Here is a 19,918-nt window from a genome sequence, read left to right on the forward strand (position 1 = left end):
ATGCGTTCTTCTAAAGGTGCTGATAAACCTGAGCATTCACTTATAAAAATGAATCGGCCAAGTGCGAGTCAGGCTCGCGCACCGAGGGTTCCGTACTGCAGTTTTATTTGTTTTATTTATTTATTTTTTGACATTTTGCACGATAGGTAATTCAAAAACTAAGATGAAAAATAATTTTATTTTTTATTTTTATTGATCACGTTAATTTCAATAATACATTTTAAAATAGACAGTTCGCCATCCTCTAGAAACTGTTAAAGTTTATGTGAGGATGGCGAGGCGAAATAAAAATCTGTTTTAGAATGTACAAGCGCAGCCCTTTCATATGCAGTTGTCTTACTTCGAAAATTTAAAATACTAATTATTAGTTCATGACCACAATTAAATTTTTTTTGTGTTATGTAATCACAAATTCACGGTTTTCAGATTTTTCCCCTAATATCTGCTATAAGACCTAGTAGGTTTCTTGACAGACAACAAAGTGATCCAATAAAGGTTCCGTTTTTCCTTTTGAGGTACGAAACCCTAAAAAAGTGCCCTATTCCGTCAAAATATTAAAAACAGCAAATATTCAATGTTTTGTTATATGTGATTTTTTTTCAGTTTATCAGCACCCCAACGAACTTAAGTTGTATTTTAATTTGAACAATTTATAGTTTTTGTTTGAGCCACTCAAATAAAAACACAAACAATTGATGCTTTTCTAACATTTATTTAACCAATATAAGAACATAGACTAAATTTTTTCATGGCGCGCACAAAATAAAATATGGCAAAGAGAAAGTTTCAAATTTTTGGTAAAGTTACAATAAATTAATTTATTAAGTAGATTTACATAAATTTTTTTTTTTCATAATTATAATTATTAGATATACCGAATTTCAATATCATAATAATATGGCACACACAAAATAAAATATGGCAAAGAGAATGTTACAAATTTTTGGTAGAATTACATAAATTATTATTTTTCATAATAATTATTGGATACACCGAATCTCAATATTTTTTTAAGGCGATAATAAATTGGAATGATAATATACATATTAAAAACTATTCCAAGTTTTATAAACTTAATCATTAATTAATATTACATAAACTATAACAGTAAACTTTTAAAAGCCACATATTAATTTATATAAATGCAAATGTAAATATGTATAACATTTTTATTTTATTTTCATATAAAAATATAAAATATTTGATCAGTCGATTAGAATATTAAATATTATGGCACACTTAAACCTAGGTAACTTATATATGTAACAATATATTATATTAGTCAAACTAGACCCTTTTTAAAATTATAATTGGGGCCGATTCTCTTGTACACAATCTCTAAACTAAATTAACAGGTCTAAATCTACTGCTATCCTTTTCTGCAAGCAACATTATGAAAGGGATAGCAATAGATTTAGATGTGACATTTTAGTTTAGTTTAGAGATTGTGTACAATGGAATCAGCCACAATTAGGTATTTGCCTACTTTCGAATTCGATAAAAATTATTATAAACTAGGATAAAAATAATGACGTACGCTGAAAAAAATATTAAAATCCAACAAAGATTTACAAAGTTACAGGCATTTTAATTTTGGAGTGGGAGGGTCTTCTATCCCTTTCCCGCAAAACGAAAATTTGTATGAAACCGCACGAAGCTATTATGGCATTAGTAGCTGTGACGTCAAACTGCTATCTCGCAATCTCTGTCTAATCAGAAACATTTAAATGCTTGTAACTTTTTTGTTATTTCATCGATTTAATTAGTTTTTTCAGTTTACGTCATTATTTTTATTCTAGTTTATAATAAAGTAATAAAAAAATTGGAGTCAAATACCCAATTTCCACTAAAAGATTAATTAGTTACTAAGTAAAAAAGCGCGTATCAAAATTATAATGGAGGATTAACAGATCTATTGGGTATGTCAGTTGACCTGTTATGCATGCTGCATGATGTACCATACTTTGCCTGGCTTCAGCAGACAATAGCAAATTAAGCCTTTGGTTCTTTGTATATCATAGACTTCCACAAAGTAACGCCTGCTTCTATACAATATGGATCCGAGACATGGTCGCTAACTATAGGCCTCATAAGAAAGCTCAGAGTCACTCAGCGAGCGAGCGAGCTCTGCACTCGAAATTGTAGACGAGTGGACACATAATCCAGTTGGGTAGGTCCAATTTCGAGAAAGAGGTCAGCCGCCGAATCCAACTTGGTTGGGCAGCGTTTAGGAAGCTTCGAGATGTCTTCTTGTCCAAAATTCCTCAGTGTTTGAAGACCAAAGTCTTCGAACAGTGCGTGTTGCCAGTGATGACATATGGATCCGAGACATGGCCGCTAACTATGGGCCTCATAAGAAAGCTCAGAGTCACTCAGCGGGCGATGGAGAGAGTTATGCTTGGAGTTTCTTTACATGATCAAATCAGAAATGAGGAGATCCGGAGTTCCTAGGAGAACTAGAGTAACCGACATAGCTCAACGGGTTGCGAAGCTGAAGTGACAATGGACAGGGCACATAGTACAGAAAACCGATAGAGGTTGGGTCCCAAGGTGCTGGAATGGCGACCTCGCACCGGAAGACCCCCCACTAGGTGGACGGTCGACTAATGTCGACCGTCGCAAAGAACCGCTGGATTCACGGCGTTCCACATGGCGTGTGGAACGCCGTGGCGTTCCCTACAAATTATGTCCAGCAGTGGACATCTATCGATCGATGATGATTATGATAGCGATCAAAGTTTAACCGTAACCGTGACGTAACTTTTACCACATGTCATGAAACTGGACCTTACAGTTAAAATTAACTGATTGCGTCATAAATTATCAAATCTTATGTAAGTAAAGTAAAAGGTCCGAATATGGTCAATAATACATCTCAGCCTAAACTGCATGGCCACTGAGTTTCGCAATAGACCCGCAGGGCAGGTCAGGTCAGGTCACAGGTCACTGCGCGTCGGGTCGAGGTCGGTGCGCACTACGGGCGAGTCCTCCGTGTCGGAGAGGTAGCCCGGCATGCCCGTGTAGTGCGTAGGGTGCACCAGCAGCGGCGAAGCGGATAATGCTCGCAAGTTGCGACGAGGAAAATGTGACTTCCATGTTTCACTGGAATTCAAATAAAACAAATGTTATAGTCTCAATGGTACTGATTCTGAGCACACCTAAAATTATGAGTGTTCGCATCCTCTTACTAATGATTATGAAAAGGCCGGCACAGTTTGACAGTTAAATTCAATTTAGAGCTGCCATACCTCGTGAGTTTAGCTGCCAGTTGCGAGCCTATTGTTTAAATTTGTAGCGTGCGCTAAAATTTAGTCTTTAAATGTAAAATTCATGTTCCGTCCTTTTTTAGCAATATTAAAAAGAAAAAGAAGCAGATACTTTAAATTTTGTTTAGAGTTGAGAGAGTGAGTAGAATATTGTTTTGACGACCTCCCTGGCGCAGTGGTGAGCGCTGTGGTCTTAATAGTGGGAGGTCCCGGGTTCGATTCCTGGCAGAGGTTTGGAATTTTATAATTTCTAAATTTCTGGTCTGGTCTGGTGGGAGGCTTCGGCCGTGACTAGTTACCACCCTACCAGCAAAGCCGTGCCGCCAAGCGATTTAGCGTTCCGGTACGATGCTGTGTATAAACCAAAGGGGTATGGGTTTAACAAAAACTGTCATACCCCTTCCAGGTTAGCCCGCTATCATCTTAGACTGCATCATCACTTACCACCAGGTGAGATTGCAGTCAAGGGCTAACTTGTATCTGAATAAAAAAAAAAGAAAAAAAAAAAGAGAAAGACAAGAGAATCGGCGCCATTATATCAAAAAGGGGGGGGACGGGGGACGACGCCCCGCACACCGGCATGTCACTACACTTTTTGACTGTCAATAATTGGATATTTGACTATATCAAAAATATATATTTTTTAATGATTATTACTTAAATAGAGGATCTTTCAAAATAAGTAAAATCCACGTCCTTTGTTGGTTTTAAGTGGACTAACCATTTTAAATTATAGATTAAACTAAAAAAGTACGTCATTATGATGTGACGTCACAGTATTTCATAGAATCTCGCATACTAAGCGCGCGTTTTAGGTCAACGTTCAACATCAAATACCAAAATTTCAGGTTTGCTCATTTTCGTCTACGAGCTAGTGACCCATATAGAGCCAGATAGAGTGACATTAACAGGGCTTCGTTTTACCGTTTGGGTACGGAACCCTTAAAAATTGATGGCCAGCAGTGGCGTGCACAGTGTTTGAAGCCAGGGTAGGCATTAGTTAGGTAGGAACCTATTTACTGGCAGGTTATAATGAAAAATATGCATTGAGCTATGGGGATCTTTCACACACTTTCAAACAAACATACTATCATACATACATACTAAAATTCACATACACAAACTACAAACAAACACACCTTTCATATATAGACCGCAGGTCGCGTGCAGAGCTAGTATGTGCGCCGCCGCCGCTCTGTATGCAATTAACTACATAAACCGGTTCGTGTGACGTCCCGCCTGCACCCGCCTGCGCCCGCGCATCGAATATCGATGCCGACCTAATAAATTGCAACCCGCCAGTCTGTTCCAACGCGCCACTGCGACACCGTGTCCACGCATGTTCAGTGGCCGCACGCCAGACACGCGTTATAATAATTTAATTCTGTTTTTATCGAACCGCGGGCCTTTTGCTATTCTTCAAGTTTGTTGTATATATAGTTACGTTGTAAATAGTATAATATCTTTGTGTGTATATACAAATTCACAAGAAATACAGATCGGTGGTTAGAAGAAGAATACGGGATTTCATTTACCCACACCTCACGCACCACCATAAACTGGTGACCCCGCGAACAATGGCTGCGCCGGAAGCCAACCTTGAAGATAGCGATAGTGGATCCGATGTGACGGTGAGATCCGACGGTGGGGAACACGTTACAGTACGCCCACGAAAAAAACGTGCCCCGTCGGAATATATGAAAATCCGGATACCACCCTTCTGGCCAGAAGACCCGGAGCTATGGTTCGCACAAATCGAGGGCCAGTTCGAGATCGCAGGAGTGGTGTCTGAAAACACCAAATTTTATTATATTACGAGCAATCTTAGCAGTCAATACTCCAAGGAAGTGAAGGACATAATTACCTCACCACCCGACAGAAACAGGTACACTAAATTAAAGGAGGAGCTGATAAAGCGGCTGTCTGCATCGCGTGACCGGAAGATCCAACAACTCCTCAAACACGAGGAACTGGGCAACCGGAAGCCATCGCAGTTCCTGCGCCACTTGCTAGGCTTAGCTGGATCCTCCGTGCCCGAAGATTTCATCAAGAGTATCTGGTGCAGCAGACTTCCCGCCAGCATCCAGACCCTTATAGCATCCCAACCAGCAGGATCTCTCGAGGATTTGGCGGACTTGGCCGACCGCGTTTGTGATATTGTCTCGCCAGTTCCGCAGGTTTCCACCTCCACTGCCGCTCCGGCAGCTTCAGTCCATAGCGTCGAGTCCATGGCGTTAGAGATAGCCGAACTAAAGGAGGCAGTCAAAAACCTAACCATGCAGCTGAACAGACAAAACAGACAGTCCCGGCAGAGAGAGCGTTCCACCAGTAATCGGCGCAACCGCTCCCAGTCAAGCTACAGGAAGTACCCAGAGTGTTGGTACCATGCCAAGTTCGGGTCAAAAGCGACGAAATGCGTCAAACCCTGCAACTTCGCCTCGGGAAACCAACAGAGCGGTCAGTAATGGCGGCCGACGACCGCTCACCTACGTCACCGGGTCGCCTGTTCATCACCGACTGCAACTCAAAAATAGACTTTTTAGTGGATACCGGTAGTGATGTGTGCGTTTTCCCACGTAGTGCGTTTCGTGACCGACGAGCTAAGACGACGTTTCAACTCACGGCGGCAAACGGTAGTGTAATAGAAACCTACGGGTATGTACATTTAAAGTTAAATTTCAATTTACGCCGGAACTTTACTTGGAATTTTATCGTAGCCGATGTAACGAGAGCCATTATTGGCGTAGACTTTTTGTGTTATTATAATCTTATAGTAGATGTTAAAAATAAGCGTTTAATCGATAACACAACATCATTGTCGACTATTGTTTTTATAGATAAGAATGTTAATAATATTAATTCTGTAAAAATTCCTTCTGGCGACACACGATACCATTCCATTCTAGCTAAATATCCGGAAATAACAAGACCGGCCGGCGCGCCTACCACCACTATACACAATACACTACACTACATACGCACTACACCCGGTCCCCCGATATCATGTTCCCCTCGCAGGTTAGCCCCGGACAGATTAAAAATCGCGAAGCAGGAATTCGAGCAAATGCTGAGCAACGGGACAGCACGACCGTCCGAGAGTGCCTGGTCATCTCCCCTGCACCTAGCCGCTAAGAAAGACAACGGCTGGCGGCCATGCGGGGACTACAGGCAGCTCAACGCACGTACCATCCCAGATAAGTACCCAATAAAACATATCCACGACTTCGCTCATAGTATATCAGGATGTAAAGTATTTTCTACTATCGACTTAGTCAAGGCCTATAACCAGATCCCAGTATTTGAAGAGGATATCCCTAAAACGGCGATTACAACCCCATTCGGACTTTATGAATTCCCATTTATGACCTTTGGACTCCGAAATGCGGGTCAAACTTTTCAAAGATTTGTAGATGAAATGACCAGAGGGCTTAATTTTTGCTATTGTTATTTAGATGATTTTTTAGTATTTTCTAGGGACGCCACAGAACACGAAAATCATTTAGAAATACTTTTCGATAGAATGAAAAAATATGGTGTCTTAGTAAACACTTCCAAGTGTGTTTTTGGCGCTTCGGAGGTTCAATTTCTAGGGTACCACATTTCTGCAGCAGGTACTAAGCCACTCGAGTCCAAAGTCCAAGCTATTAAGGAATTTCCTATACCAAAGACTATTAAATCACTTAGGCGATTTTTAGGCATGATCAATTTTTATCGGCGATTCATACCTAACGCCGCAAAAATTCAAGCCCCTTTAAACGCCCTACTCTCTGGTTCAGTTAAACCCTCACATCCAGTAGACTTGACAGGCGACGCCCTAACAGCTTTTGAGCAATCCAAGGACAGTCTTTGTAACGCCGCCTTATTAGCACACCCCGACTGCGAAGCCAAGCTCGCTCTTGTCACAGACGCATCTGACTTAGCGTTGGGTGCCGTGCTACAGCAATACAAAGATAACGCCTGGCAACCTCTTGCATTTTTTTCACGGAAGCTTAGCCCTTCACAGCAAAAGTACTCGCCCTACGACCGCGAGCTACTCGCGATATATGAAGGGATAAAATACTTCCGCCATATGCTCGAGGCTAGACACTTCGTAGTCTATACTGACCATAAGCCTTTATGTTATGCATTCCACACACGGAAGAATAACTGTTCGCCGCGTCAGTATAGGCACCTGGACTTCATATCTCAATTCACGAGCGACATTCGTCATATATCCGGCAAGGACAACGTTGTCGCAGACACCTTGTCCCGTGTAGATGGAATACAAAGTCCAGTTGACCTCGAAGTACTTGCCAAAGCTCAATCGGAAGACTCCGAACTTTTACAACTTCTTAACGAAGAATCTTCACTTCGTTTCGACAAAATAAAGGAACCTGGAAGCGATGTCGAATTATTCTGCGACGTAAGCACTGGCACACCCAGACCTTTCGTTCCCTTATCCTTACGTAAGCAAGTCTTCGACAGCCTTCATGGCTTAAGTCATCCTGGCGCAAACGCTACCGCTAAACTCATTGCACAGCGATTCGTTTGGCCAGCCATCAGGAAGGACTGCCGAGAATGGTCGCGCACGTGTTTGTCTTGCCAGCGCTCCAAGGTACACCGTCATGTGTCAGCACCTTTAGGCACATTCGAATTACCTCGAGCCAGGTTTTCTTTCGTACATATCGACCTTATCGGTCCACTTCCTTATTCGAACGGTTTCCGTTATTGCTTAACAGCAGTGGACCGATTTACGAGATGGCCAGAGGTAATTCCTATAGTGGATATCACGGCTGAAACGGTGGCCAAGGCATTCTTATCAGGTTGGATCGCTAGACACGGCAGTCCGACCTTTGTCGTCACAGATAGGGGGGGGCAATTCCACTCGGAACTATTCAGCTACTTGTCCAAGATAGCTGGATTCAAGCACCGTCAAACCACGGCTTATCACCCCGCCTGCAACGGCCTCGTGGAAAGATTCCATCGCCAGCTAAAAACCGCTATTACATGCCATGCCGATAGTAACTGGACAGAATCATTACCACTAGTGCTATTAGGCATACGAAGTGCCTTTAAAGCTGATCTGCAGTGTTCTTCAGCAGAACTCGTCTATGGAGAGCCATTAAGACTCCCAGGCGAATTCTTTGACAGTAAAACAAACACTACAACAGACATAACTGACTTTACAGCCAGAATGCGTTCATTTTGTCAACGACTACAACCTTGCCCCGCTTCGCGCCATAACAAAAATAAAACATTTGTTTATAAGGATCTTGCTACTGCTAGTCACGTCTTCATCAGAGAAGACGCGGTAAAAAGTACTTTCCATCCTGCATACTCCGGCCCCCACGAAGTCATCGAAAGAAGGGATAAAGTATTTAAGGTAAGGGTGAAAGGCAAAGAGGTGACAGTTTCAATAGACCGCCTGAAACCGGCCTATATACTGAACACCGATCCGCCTCACACTACACGCACTGAAAGTAGTCCTCCAGTCACCGATAACTCAACGGGTAACAGCTCGGACTTACCTCGAACAACAAGGTCCGGTAGACACGTTAACTTCCCAGACTTTTATCGTCCGTAAGTACGGCCTCCCGGGGGGGAGTGATATGGGGATCTTTCACACACTTTCAAACAAACATACTATCATACATACATACTAAAATTCACATACACAAACTACAAACAAACACACCTTTCATATATAGACCGCAGGTCGCGTGCAGAGCTAGTATGTGCGCCGCCGCCGCTCTGTATGCAATTAACTACATAAACCGGTTCGTGTGACGTCCCGCCTGCACCCGCCTGCGCCCGCGCATCGAATATCGATGCCGACCTAATAAATTGCAACCCGCCAGTCTGTTCCAACGCGCCACTGCGACACCGTGTCCACGCATGTTCAGTGGCCGCACGCCAGACACGCGTTATAATAATTTAATTCTGTTTTTATCGAACCGCGGGCCTTTTGCTATTCTTCAAGTTTGTTGTATATATAGTTACGTTGTAAATAGTATGATATCTTTGTGTGTATATACAAATTCACAAGAAATACAGATCGGTGGTTAGAAGAAGAATACGGGATTTCATTTACCCACACCTCACGCACCACCATAGAGCTATGACAACTGGGGTAATCAGTGCATTTATGCCTCTATGACCTGCACGCCACTGGTGGCCAGTGACAAGTCACTTACTTGGGGTGCTGGTCAAACATGATAGGCAGATATTCGTCGACGGGCAACACGTTCTGCAAAGGGTTTGCTTCCAGCAGCTTGCGAGCCCCCCTCAGCGTCAGCAAGTAGCCGAGTGTCCAGTACGAGTACAGCGGCTTAGTCGTGTGCGCTGTCACTGGTCGCTCGCCGCTGTCTAGCAGAATCTTCCTGCCCAGATATCTGTTATAGAAATAGAAATTATTTATTTGCATAATGTGTGATTGCCGAGTTAGTTGTGGGCTCTTCTCAGACCTGGGCGCGTTTGGAACCCTCGTAGCTTTAGTTTTAAGTATGTATTAATTTAAGCTGTGATAGCCTAGTGGTTAGGACGTCCGCCTTCTAATCGGAGGTCGGGGGTTCGATCCCGGGCACGCACCTCTAATTTTTCGGAGTTATATGCGTTTTAATTACTTAATTAAATATCACTTGATTTAACGGTGAAGGAGAACATCGTGAGGAAACCTGCATGCCTGAGAGTTCTCCATAATGTTCTCAAAGGTGTGTGAAGTCTACCAATCCCGCACATGGCCAGCGTGGTAGACTATGGCCAAAACCCTTCTCACTCTGAGAGGAGACCCATATGCTCTGTAGTGAGCCGGTTAATTGTTGATCATGATGATGATGATGTATTAATATCACAACTATATCATCTTACAAATAAAAATTTTGACAGTCAGGAAGCGTAAAATTTTATCTATTTTTAGGGTTCCGTACCTCAAAAGGAAAAACGGAACCCTTATAGAATCACTTTGTTGTCTGTCTGTCTGTCAAGAAACCTACAGGGTACTTCCCGTTGACCTAGAATCATGAAATTTGGCAGGTAGGTAGATCTTATAGCTGACATTTGGGGAAAAATCTGAAAACCGTGAATTTAGGGTAACAACACACAAAAAAAATTAAAATGTGGTTATGAACTAATAATTAGTATTTTCATATTTCGAAGTAAGATAACTATGACTAAGACATCATATGAAAGGGCTTTACTTGTGCATTCTAAAACAGATTTTTATTTATTTTTATGCATCATAGTTTTTTAATTATCGTGCAAAATGTCGAAAAAATACGACTATAGTACAGAACCCTCAGTGTGCGAGCCTGACTCGCACTTGGCCGGTTTTTATTATTATTCCCTCAATCTTGTCCATAACGTTGGTCTGCTGAAAACGGTACCCGTCATATCGATCCTTTTTATCGGGAAATACGGAACCCTAAAAATGAAGATACTCACAGTAGATCGTAGTCGTGTCCGCTGACCTCCCGCAGCAGTCCGCTGAAGCGCAGCCTGAAGTATGGCACGAAGCGGACATCATCTTCCAAGATCATGGACAACTCGTAACCGTTCTCTACTATCTGGAAACAGACGCATAAACTTAGGTAGAGATCTATAGAGAGCTTTGCTCAGGCTTATTTAATACAAGATATTTTTCTTTTTGAAACACGGAACCCTAATAAAGTTTCCAATTTGACTGCATAGTACGCGACAGGTCGCAATGGCAAGGTATGTGGCGAGGGGCCACCCCGTACACCCGCACAGCCCCTGCGTTAACCATGTGCGGGCGAGCGCAGGTGACGTGCGGGTGTGCGGGGCGTCCCCTCGCCACATACCTCGATTGCCATCTGGACTTGTCGCGAACTATACTTTCTACTCTGCCCACTTGCAATATAAAACTATTACAGTACGCGTCAGAAAGTAATGTACATCGACCTTTAAGAAAGAAAGAAAGAAAAGACGTTTATTTACATAACACTTTAGAAGGAGATAGCAGATTTGTAGAGCGTTGTCTCTGTCGTTGAGATCAACAAAACGTCATATAGGTATGATTGACTGAGACAACGCTCTACAAAGCCGAAATGTCATTCTAAAGGCTGATGAACATCACTTTCTGCCGCGTACTATATATTCATATAATTATGGTCTGAACATATTTACCTTATTCCATACATTATAGTGACTCAGGAAGCATCCTATTTCACCAGCTTTTATTGGCCTGAAAAACAAAAAAAAAAATGATAATGGGTTGAATACATGAAAACATATCTCTATATATAAAAATGAATCGCTGAATGTGTTGCTGATCGAAAATCTCGAGAACAGCTGAACCGATTTTGCAAATTCTTTTTTAATAATATTCCTTGAAGTACTAGGATGGTTCTTACGGAGATAAAATTAAAAAAAAAAAACCTGAAAAGAATCGACTGTTAGGCGGTACGACGTTCGCCGGGGCAGCTAGTGGATAACAAAAAAGAATATTTATGTATTTACCGTTTATGATAGGGATCCTCATATTCGGGCATCAGCCTCACGTTCAGCTCACGAAGATCCTCAGTATTTAAGGTTCTGTAAAACATTGCACATTCTTACAATCTTACACATTGTCAGTCAAAAACTAATGGAGCATCACTACCCATATTTAGAGCCTCAATAGCTCAACCGATATAGGAGTGGACCGAAACCGAAAGGTCGACGGTTCAAATCCCGCCCGTTGCACTATTGTCGTACCTACTCCTAGCACAAGCCTGACGCTTAGTTGGAGAGGAAAGGGGAATATTAGTCATTTAATATGGCTAATATTCTTTTAAAAAAATAACAAAATAAAAAAATAATAAATATGAGTGTTTGTTTGCTAGTTTGTCCTTCAATCACGCCACAACTTGTGCTGTTAGTGTAAGATTATTCAGTTTCCTACCATTTTGCATTGCTGATTTATAACATACTAGAGGATGTCCGCGACTTCGTCCGCGTGGATTTAGGTTTTTAAAGTCTCGTGGAAACTCTTTGATTTTCCGGGATAAAAAGTAGCCTATGTCCTTCCCCGGGATGCAAGCTATTGCTGTACCAAATTTCGTCAAAATCTGTTGAACGGATGGGCCGTGAAAGGCTAGCAGACAGACAGACAGACAGACAGACGGACAGACAGACAGACAGACACACTTTCGCATTTATAATATTAGTATGGAAGTATGGATTATGACTGATTAATTGAGGGCTCCATGCTTTTGAAAGTTTTTGGACCCTGAATAGACCATTCATTAAATAACATTATTTTTATAATATGTTTAATTTTTAAACAACATGCATTATGTTTTTTTTGTGATTGAAAAACCAACCTGCCATTAACAGCTTTGACGATTTCCACCTGCATTCCCAACTCCTGGAAACTCAGCTCCATTAATTTCCTCCTCTCAACTCTTCTCTCCAAGTTAATCATGAAGATCTTACTACAATTCAGGGTATCTTTCTGAGGGTAGGTCACATATTTTTGTAGCTCTGGAATTAGAGGGAGAGGCGTGCCCCGTCCAATGGCCTGGAGCTTCACATTGAGAAGGCTGTCTCTTTCTAGCGCATCGCTGTTGACTTTACTGGAACTGAGTGGAGGTTTTGGCACGTAACCAAATACGTGCGTATTGCATACATGTAGAGGAACGCCTGTGAAAAAATATTTCAATCAGTACCCATAAGTCGTATCCAGATAAGTTTAGGTATGTACTTAGTGTTTGATTGTGTTTGGGTATCATTGTTGTAAGTCATTTTGCAAATCTATATATTGAACAGTAAATTTTCTATTGTATGCAATGATTATACTTAAATTATAATGTATTATACTTTAATATTGTACGCCATTGCATGGCAGATTGTGACATGTATCTACTTAATAATTTATGTAACATCTCTCTTATACTTACAATCATGCAATAAATGTACAAATCATATCATAAATGCGAAAGTGTGTTTGATTGTTGGTTTGTCCTTCAATCACGTCGCAACGGAGCAACCCATTGACTTGATTTTTTGCATGGGTATAGTTAAAGACCTGCAGGGTGATTCGCTAACTCAGTTTCTAACCCTGAATGACAGGCACGGAGCTCATTTTTTAATCCGTTGGTTTTCTACGAAAAAATATTTTAATACCACCCAGTGAAGCAGCAATGTAGAACTAACCAACCTCGGTGGCTATCATTTAGTGTTAGACATTGAGTTAGAGAATCATCTAGCTGGAAAGTAACATAATCTACTTTTTATTCCGTAAATCAAAGAGTTCCTCACACACTACGCCTGCTTATACGCGGTTTCCATTCAAGGACTTCGCCATCGCCTCTATGATATCCATGATCTGCCCACTGCCACTTCAGCTTGCTAATAGTTTGGGCTATGTCAGTGACCTTGGTTGTCAGTGACCTGCGGATCTCCTCATTTCGGATCTTATCCCTCAGGGAAACTCCTAACATAGCCTTCTCCATAGCTCGCTGAGCGACTTTGAATTTGACCAAGACCGTTTGTCAGTGTCCACGTTTCAGCATCATAGGAGAGGATATCATTAAATAAATACAATAGACTAGTTTATACTCGCGACTTCGTCCACGTGGACTACACAAATTTCAAATCCCTATTTGACCCCCTTGTAGGCTGAATTTTCAAAAATCCTTTCTTAGCGGATGTCTACGTCATAGTATAGCTACTCTGCATGCCAAATTTCATCCCGATCCGTCCAGTAGTTTGAGCTGTACGTTGATAGATCAGTCAGTCAGTCACCTTTTCCTTTTATATGTTTAGATAAATATTAAATACCTATCGAAGCGGCGTTGTGTGCGAACACGACAGTGTCATCTTCGGGGCCGGCGTACGCCCGCGCTTTATCGGGCACATACGTCAGTCCGTCACTGGCCTCGAACTGCAGCGATATGAGCACCGCAGTGTGCACCATGGGCACCACGTGGCAGTCCACGAATCCTTCGTCCCTGTCCAGTATCGAATAGTAATCCTCACATCGACTGTAGTAGAATTCCTCATGGATCGCGCACCTGGAGCAAAGGATACTATTCATCATCATGATCAATTCATCGCTGGCTCACTGCAGAGCACGGGTCTCTTCTCAGAGTGAGAAGGGTTTGGCCATGTGCAGATTACGCTTAGCCTATACATCTATTTTCCAGGCGGAGGTATACGCCATAATAATATGTGTGGAAACCATCCTGCAACACAACCACGTCAATAAAACGATTTACATTCATTCGGATAGCCAAGCAGCTCTTTCAGCTCTGTCTTCAGAGGTTGTTAACTCGAGACTGGTTGAAAACTGCAGAGTAAACTTAAACACCCTGGCCCAACACAACAGGGTGGTTCTAAGATGGGTGCCAGGGCACGCCGGAATAGTAGGCAACGAAAATGCGGACATTCTGGCGAAATCAGGCGCAAAGGCACGTCAGATAGGCCCAGAGCCTGTCTGCGGTATACCTAAAAGCCTGGTTCAACTCACCCTCCTAACCTATTGCTACTATGACACACTCAACCGCTGGAGAAACTTGCCAGGGTTAAACCACTCGAAAGCGCTGGTTAAATCCTTCAGCAAGAAGGTAGCATCTGAGGTGCTGTCGCTTAACAGAAGTAACATGTGCATCCTGGTGCGAGCTTTAACGGGTCACTGTGGCCTGAAAAGGCACATGTATAACCTTAAGCTCCAGGGCTCGGACATCTGCAGGCTGTGCCACGAGTCTCCCGAGACTCCGATGCACATTATCTGCTTCTGCCCTGCTCTGATGCACAAACGTAGCGTCCACCTAGGGAGACACATCATTTATCCGGAGGATGTTACTTCAATTCCAGTCAAGAAGGTGCTGCTGTATCTGGCGGCCACTGGATTTGACAAGGAAATGTGAAGTGGAGGCAAACACAATAGATCGGAGACGGTCGCAGTGATTCAGGGATAGTAAGGACCTGTATAGCCCCAAAGAAGAAAGAAGAATGTGCAGATTGGTAGACTTTACACACCTTTGAGAACATTTTGAGAACTCTCAGGCATGCAGGTTTCCTCACGATATTTTCCTTCACCGTTAAAGCAAGTGACATTTAATTACTTAAAACGCGCGAAAAGTTAGAGGTGCGTGCCCGGGATCGAACCACCGACCTCGTCGTCGTATAGTTAAAGACCTGAAGAGTGACAGGTTACTTTTATTCCGAAAAATCAAAGAGTTCCTACGGGATTTTTAACAAGCAAATCCACGAGGATAACTCGCGGGCATCAGGTAGTTTATAAAACTATCCATACTAATATTATAAATGCGAAAGTGTGTCTGTCTGTCTGCTAGCTTTTCACGGCTCAACCGTTCAACCGATTTTGACGAAATTTGGTACAAAGATAGCTTACATCCCGGAAAATCAAAGAGTTCCCACGGGATTTTTAAAAACCCAATTCCACGCGGACAAATTCGCGGCCATCAGCCAGTAATATATATAAGGATTTTGTAGCTCTGTGGGGTGGGTTATGGATTTGTTTCACTGAAAAATCAAAAATCCTTAATTCCTCATGTAATAGCAAGCTTAATCATGCACATACATGCAGAGTACGCAGTTCTAACCAGAAGTTAGAGTATGTCCCTTCAGACTGCAGCATTGGTGCGACTACCGCTAGCCGCTGCTCAACCAGAACCCGCAATGTATCCTGCTCCGTCAGGAACACGTCTGCATCCAGCATCTGCAAGGAAAAGGTGACTGACTGACTGACTGATCTATCAACGCACAGCTCAACCTACTGGACGGATCGGGCTGAAAGTTGGCATTCAGATAGCTATCATGACGTAGACGTCCGCTCAGAAAGGATTTTTGAAAATGCAACCCCTAAGGGGGTAAAATAATGGTTAGAAATTTGTATAGTCCACGCGGACGAAGTCGCGGGGGTAAGCTAGTTAATCATAAAATTTTGTACTTAGCTACTTAAAACCAACTACAGTACGCGGCCGAAAGTAATGTACATCAGCCTTTGTAGAGCGTTGTCTCTGTCACTCATACCTATATGACGTTTTGTCGGTCTCAACAACAGGGACAACGCTCTACAAATCTGGTATCTCCTTCGAAAGGTTGATTATTTTTTTTAATAGACTAGTTTTTGCTGATGCGTCTATATCAGAAGTGCTTCGAGTTTTAAAAATGTGTGTTGTTGATGTAGATTACTTTCGGCCGCGTACTGTAACTTAATATAAGTGAGAATGAAACTTACAAACAAATAATCAGCCCACTGTTTCCTCGCGAATACAAGGGCATCCTCCCTCAGTGAGATCACACGCTCAAATCTTTTACCACTCCATTGCACCGTGGTAGTTTCATCCTCATACAAATCTGGACTGCTTTCATCCGCTACTACGTATGTGGCGTGATACATAGAACCAAATCCTTCCAACCAGGTTTCTAGTATCTCAAGGCTATTGTCAGAGGTGTGGTCGCAGTAAAATCTGGAATAGTGTGCATTCATATTTATATTTAAATAAATAAATAAAATAACAAGAGCCTTTATTGCAGAAGTTTTTTTTTACAGGTTTTTCTTAAAGCTATAGTTAATTAAATACTTAAAATTATTATTATTGCATTAACATGAAGTTTATGTTTTATAATTTATGTTCTGCGTGTCCATCGACATAGGCCTCCTCTAAATTTTTCCAAATGGTTCTATTTCTGGCTAACCTTGTCCACATACCACCAACCAAGTTTCTTATGTCATCTTCCCACCTTTTAAATTGTCTCCCCCTTCTTCTCTTTTTGTTCCTGGGGTACCATTCTAGAACTTTTTTGGTCCATTTTTCTACGTTATCTCTTATCATATCTTATCATATTTATATTTACATTCATCTAAATATATATAAAAAGAAAAGATGACTGACTGACTGATTAATCTATCAACACACAGCTCAAACTACTGGATGGATCGGGCTGAAATTTGGCATGCAGATAGGTATTGTGACGCAGGCATCCGCTAAGAAAGGATTTTTGAAAATTCAACCTCTAAGGGGGCGAATTTGTTACTTGCTTGGAACATTGCTATAGTTAAGCTGCCACACCCTTTCCAGGTTAGCTTCCAAGGGGAAATTGCACCTCATCATAGAATAAAAAATCATGGCCAATTCTGATCAGACCAGAGACAATTTTAGAGGTAGCTATCACTACCCTTATTGTAAATGCGAAAGTGTGTTATTTTGTTAGTTTATTGGTTATTTAGTTTGTTGGTTTGTCCTTCAATCACTACGCAACGGATCGACGTGATTTTTAGCATGGGTATACTTTATAACCTGGAGAGTGACATAAGCTACTTTTTATCCCGGAAAATCAGAGTTCCCATGGGATTTTTAGAAACCTAAATCAACACATACGAAGTCGCGGGGCATCAGTTAGTTGTAAATAAATATGGTAAAAATAATTTCATCATTAACTATGTAACTTCAGTGTCAATGACCTATTATCTTCTCAAGGCAATATAGGTTATCACTGTAGTTATCAGTTACAAATTAATGCATTTTTACCAGTCTAAGTAAAACTATTTTACAGCATTAAGTATTTAAAAACTCTTATTTATTACCATTAGATATGTTCACAAAAACTAGTTAAAATAATGATGTGAATTGAGTCCCTCCAAAACAAAAGGACCCAAGCAGCTGGTAGTTAGAACCCTAGAGGGGAATCTCCCCTTTATTTTTTGTTCTGATGTACAAGTTAGCCCTTAACTGCATCTCACCTGATGGTAAGTGATGATAGAAGTGGGCTAACTTAGAAGGGGTATGGCAGTTTCATTAAAAATCTATATGACTGATCGGTTTGTACACAGCATTGTATTGGAATGCTAAGTCGCTTGGTAGCAAAGCTTTGCCGGTAGGGTGGTAACTAGCCACTTTAAAGCATGCAGGTTTCCACACGATGTTTCCCTTCAACTTTAAAGCAAGTGATACTTATTTGCTTAAAATACACACAACTCCAAAGGTGTGTGTCTGCAATCGAGCTCCAGATGCCCCAGCTAGGAAGCCAAAGTCTTAACCGCTAATCTATCACAGCTCATCATTTCTACATAATATGACGAAGTAAATAAACAGTAACTTATCCACCTAGCTCGTTCAATATCTTCCTTGAGACCATTGAGCTATAACTGACTTACTCGTGTTTCAGATAGATGGTCAATAGCAGATCACATAGCATTTTGAATATGGAGACAGAATAAGACATATAACCTGGACTTGACAAAAAGTTAGAACTCACCTTAGATACACACGGTCTTTAGGATAAGACTGCTCCCAGAGAGAGGACAGGAAATACGGCAGTGTATGAGCTTTATTCCGAACCAGCACTGCTATGCCTACAGTCGGCATTTTTGGCGGCAAAAAACCGTAGTTTTCTCCGACACTAAAGGAAAAATAACCTCCGCTTGTTAGAATGATTACGAGCACTTGAAAAAAATAAAAAATCCCCATGTTTATGTAGCTTAGTACAAAATATTTATATAGTACGGCACTTGAGAATAAATCACACAAATCCAACAAGAACAAATCAGAACAAATCACACTTTTTATCCATTTTATCACATTGTCAAACTGACGTTTAATTTTTAGTCAATTCAATGTTGCCAACTAGTTCCAAAAAAAGTGCACTACAGTACAGTCATCACGGGTAACATTGTACATCGATGGATTACGCGATTATTATCAATATTATTATTATTATGAAAAAAAATTACCTGCAAAAACTAATTTTAAAATGAAACTAGTAAATTGTGTGGTCATGCAGCGTTTTTTTTTTCAAAATGTGGACATTGCCTTTATTAGACATTTTTTAATAAGGGTTTTGATTTGTGTTTACTATACCTATTTAAGATCTTCATAAGAAAAATGAGGAAATCCAGTAGAAAGATTAAGGTGTTTTGTATAGGAACAACTTACATTTTTTGATTGATATTGGAATCTTTATTCACCGGTTCACCAAATGTCTAAATAATATACGACTTCGTTAAAGGCTTGGTTAAAGGGTGCATCGATATAGGAGGTAATAATAAGGATTAGTACCTAAAATTTCTTTGAAAGGGTTGAAATATACGACAAGGCTCTTTTGGCGCGTGGTGTAAATTGGAACCAATGCTGTCATCCTGTAGACTCCTTAAATGCGATGTTGCTATGTACAAAATTTGAAATTCATTGTTTTTGTCAAATATTAGAGCCATTCCATATATGTACATTGTACATTACATCCATAACATCATGATATATCCTGATAATATATAGGTAGCTATATTTAGCTAGGAGATTTTTATGTCCAAACGTATAATCAAGTGAATTTATAAATAACTAGCAACTGATGCCCGCGAGGATTTCGTTTTCAAAAATCCTGTGGGAACTGTTTTATTTTCCGGGATAAAAAGTATATATGTATCTATATCCATGCAAAAAATCACGTCAATCCGTTGCACTGTTGCGACGTAATTGAAGGACAAACTAACAAACCAACAAACCTACAAAAAACACACTTTCGCATTTATAATATGGGTACTGATGAACAAACAGGCAAACATTAAATTTTATATTATTTTGAAGAAGAAATTTATTTAATTGCAAGCTGGGGCAATCAGTAAGTGAGTCTACAATATATTAAGTAAGTATTTAGTAAGTATATAATATTTTAGTGTTAAAAAAAAATTACGAGTCATTTCACCACGA

At 41.0% G+C, this 19,918-nt stretch overlaps 1 protein-coding gene across 1 annotated transcript; it reads right to left on the bottom strand.

Moving 5' to 3' along the window:
* Nucleotides 1-735: 735 nt before the first annotated feature.
* Nucleotides 736-18,757, bottom strand: LOC117995349 (glycosyltransferase 25 family member). Its single transcript, XM_034983359.2, has 10 exons — nucleotides 18,471-18,757; nucleotides 16,450-16,681; nucleotides 15,812-15,927; nucleotides 14,025-14,257; nucleotides 12,566-12,884; nucleotides 11,721-11,795; nucleotides 11,388-11,445; nucleotides 10,686-10,807; nucleotides 9,440-9,637; nucleotides 736-3,102 (listed from the first exon to the last, which is right to left on the bottom strand). Exons 1-10 carry the CDS (start codon nucleotides 18,680-18,682, stop codon nucleotides 2,937-2,939), a joined length of 1,731 nt encoding a protein of 576 aa, XP_034839250.1. The 5' UTR covers nucleotides 18,683-18,757; the 3' UTR covers nucleotides 736-2,936.
* Nucleotides 18,758-19,918: the final 1,161 nt, after the last annotated feature.

This window comes from Maniola hyperantus, chromosome Z (genome assembly GCF_902806685.2).
Source record: "Maniola hyperantus chromosome Z, iAphHyp1.2, whole genome shotgun sequence".
NCBI lineage: Eukaryota > Metazoa > Arthropoda > Insecta > Lepidoptera > Nymphalidae > Maniola > Maniola hyperantus.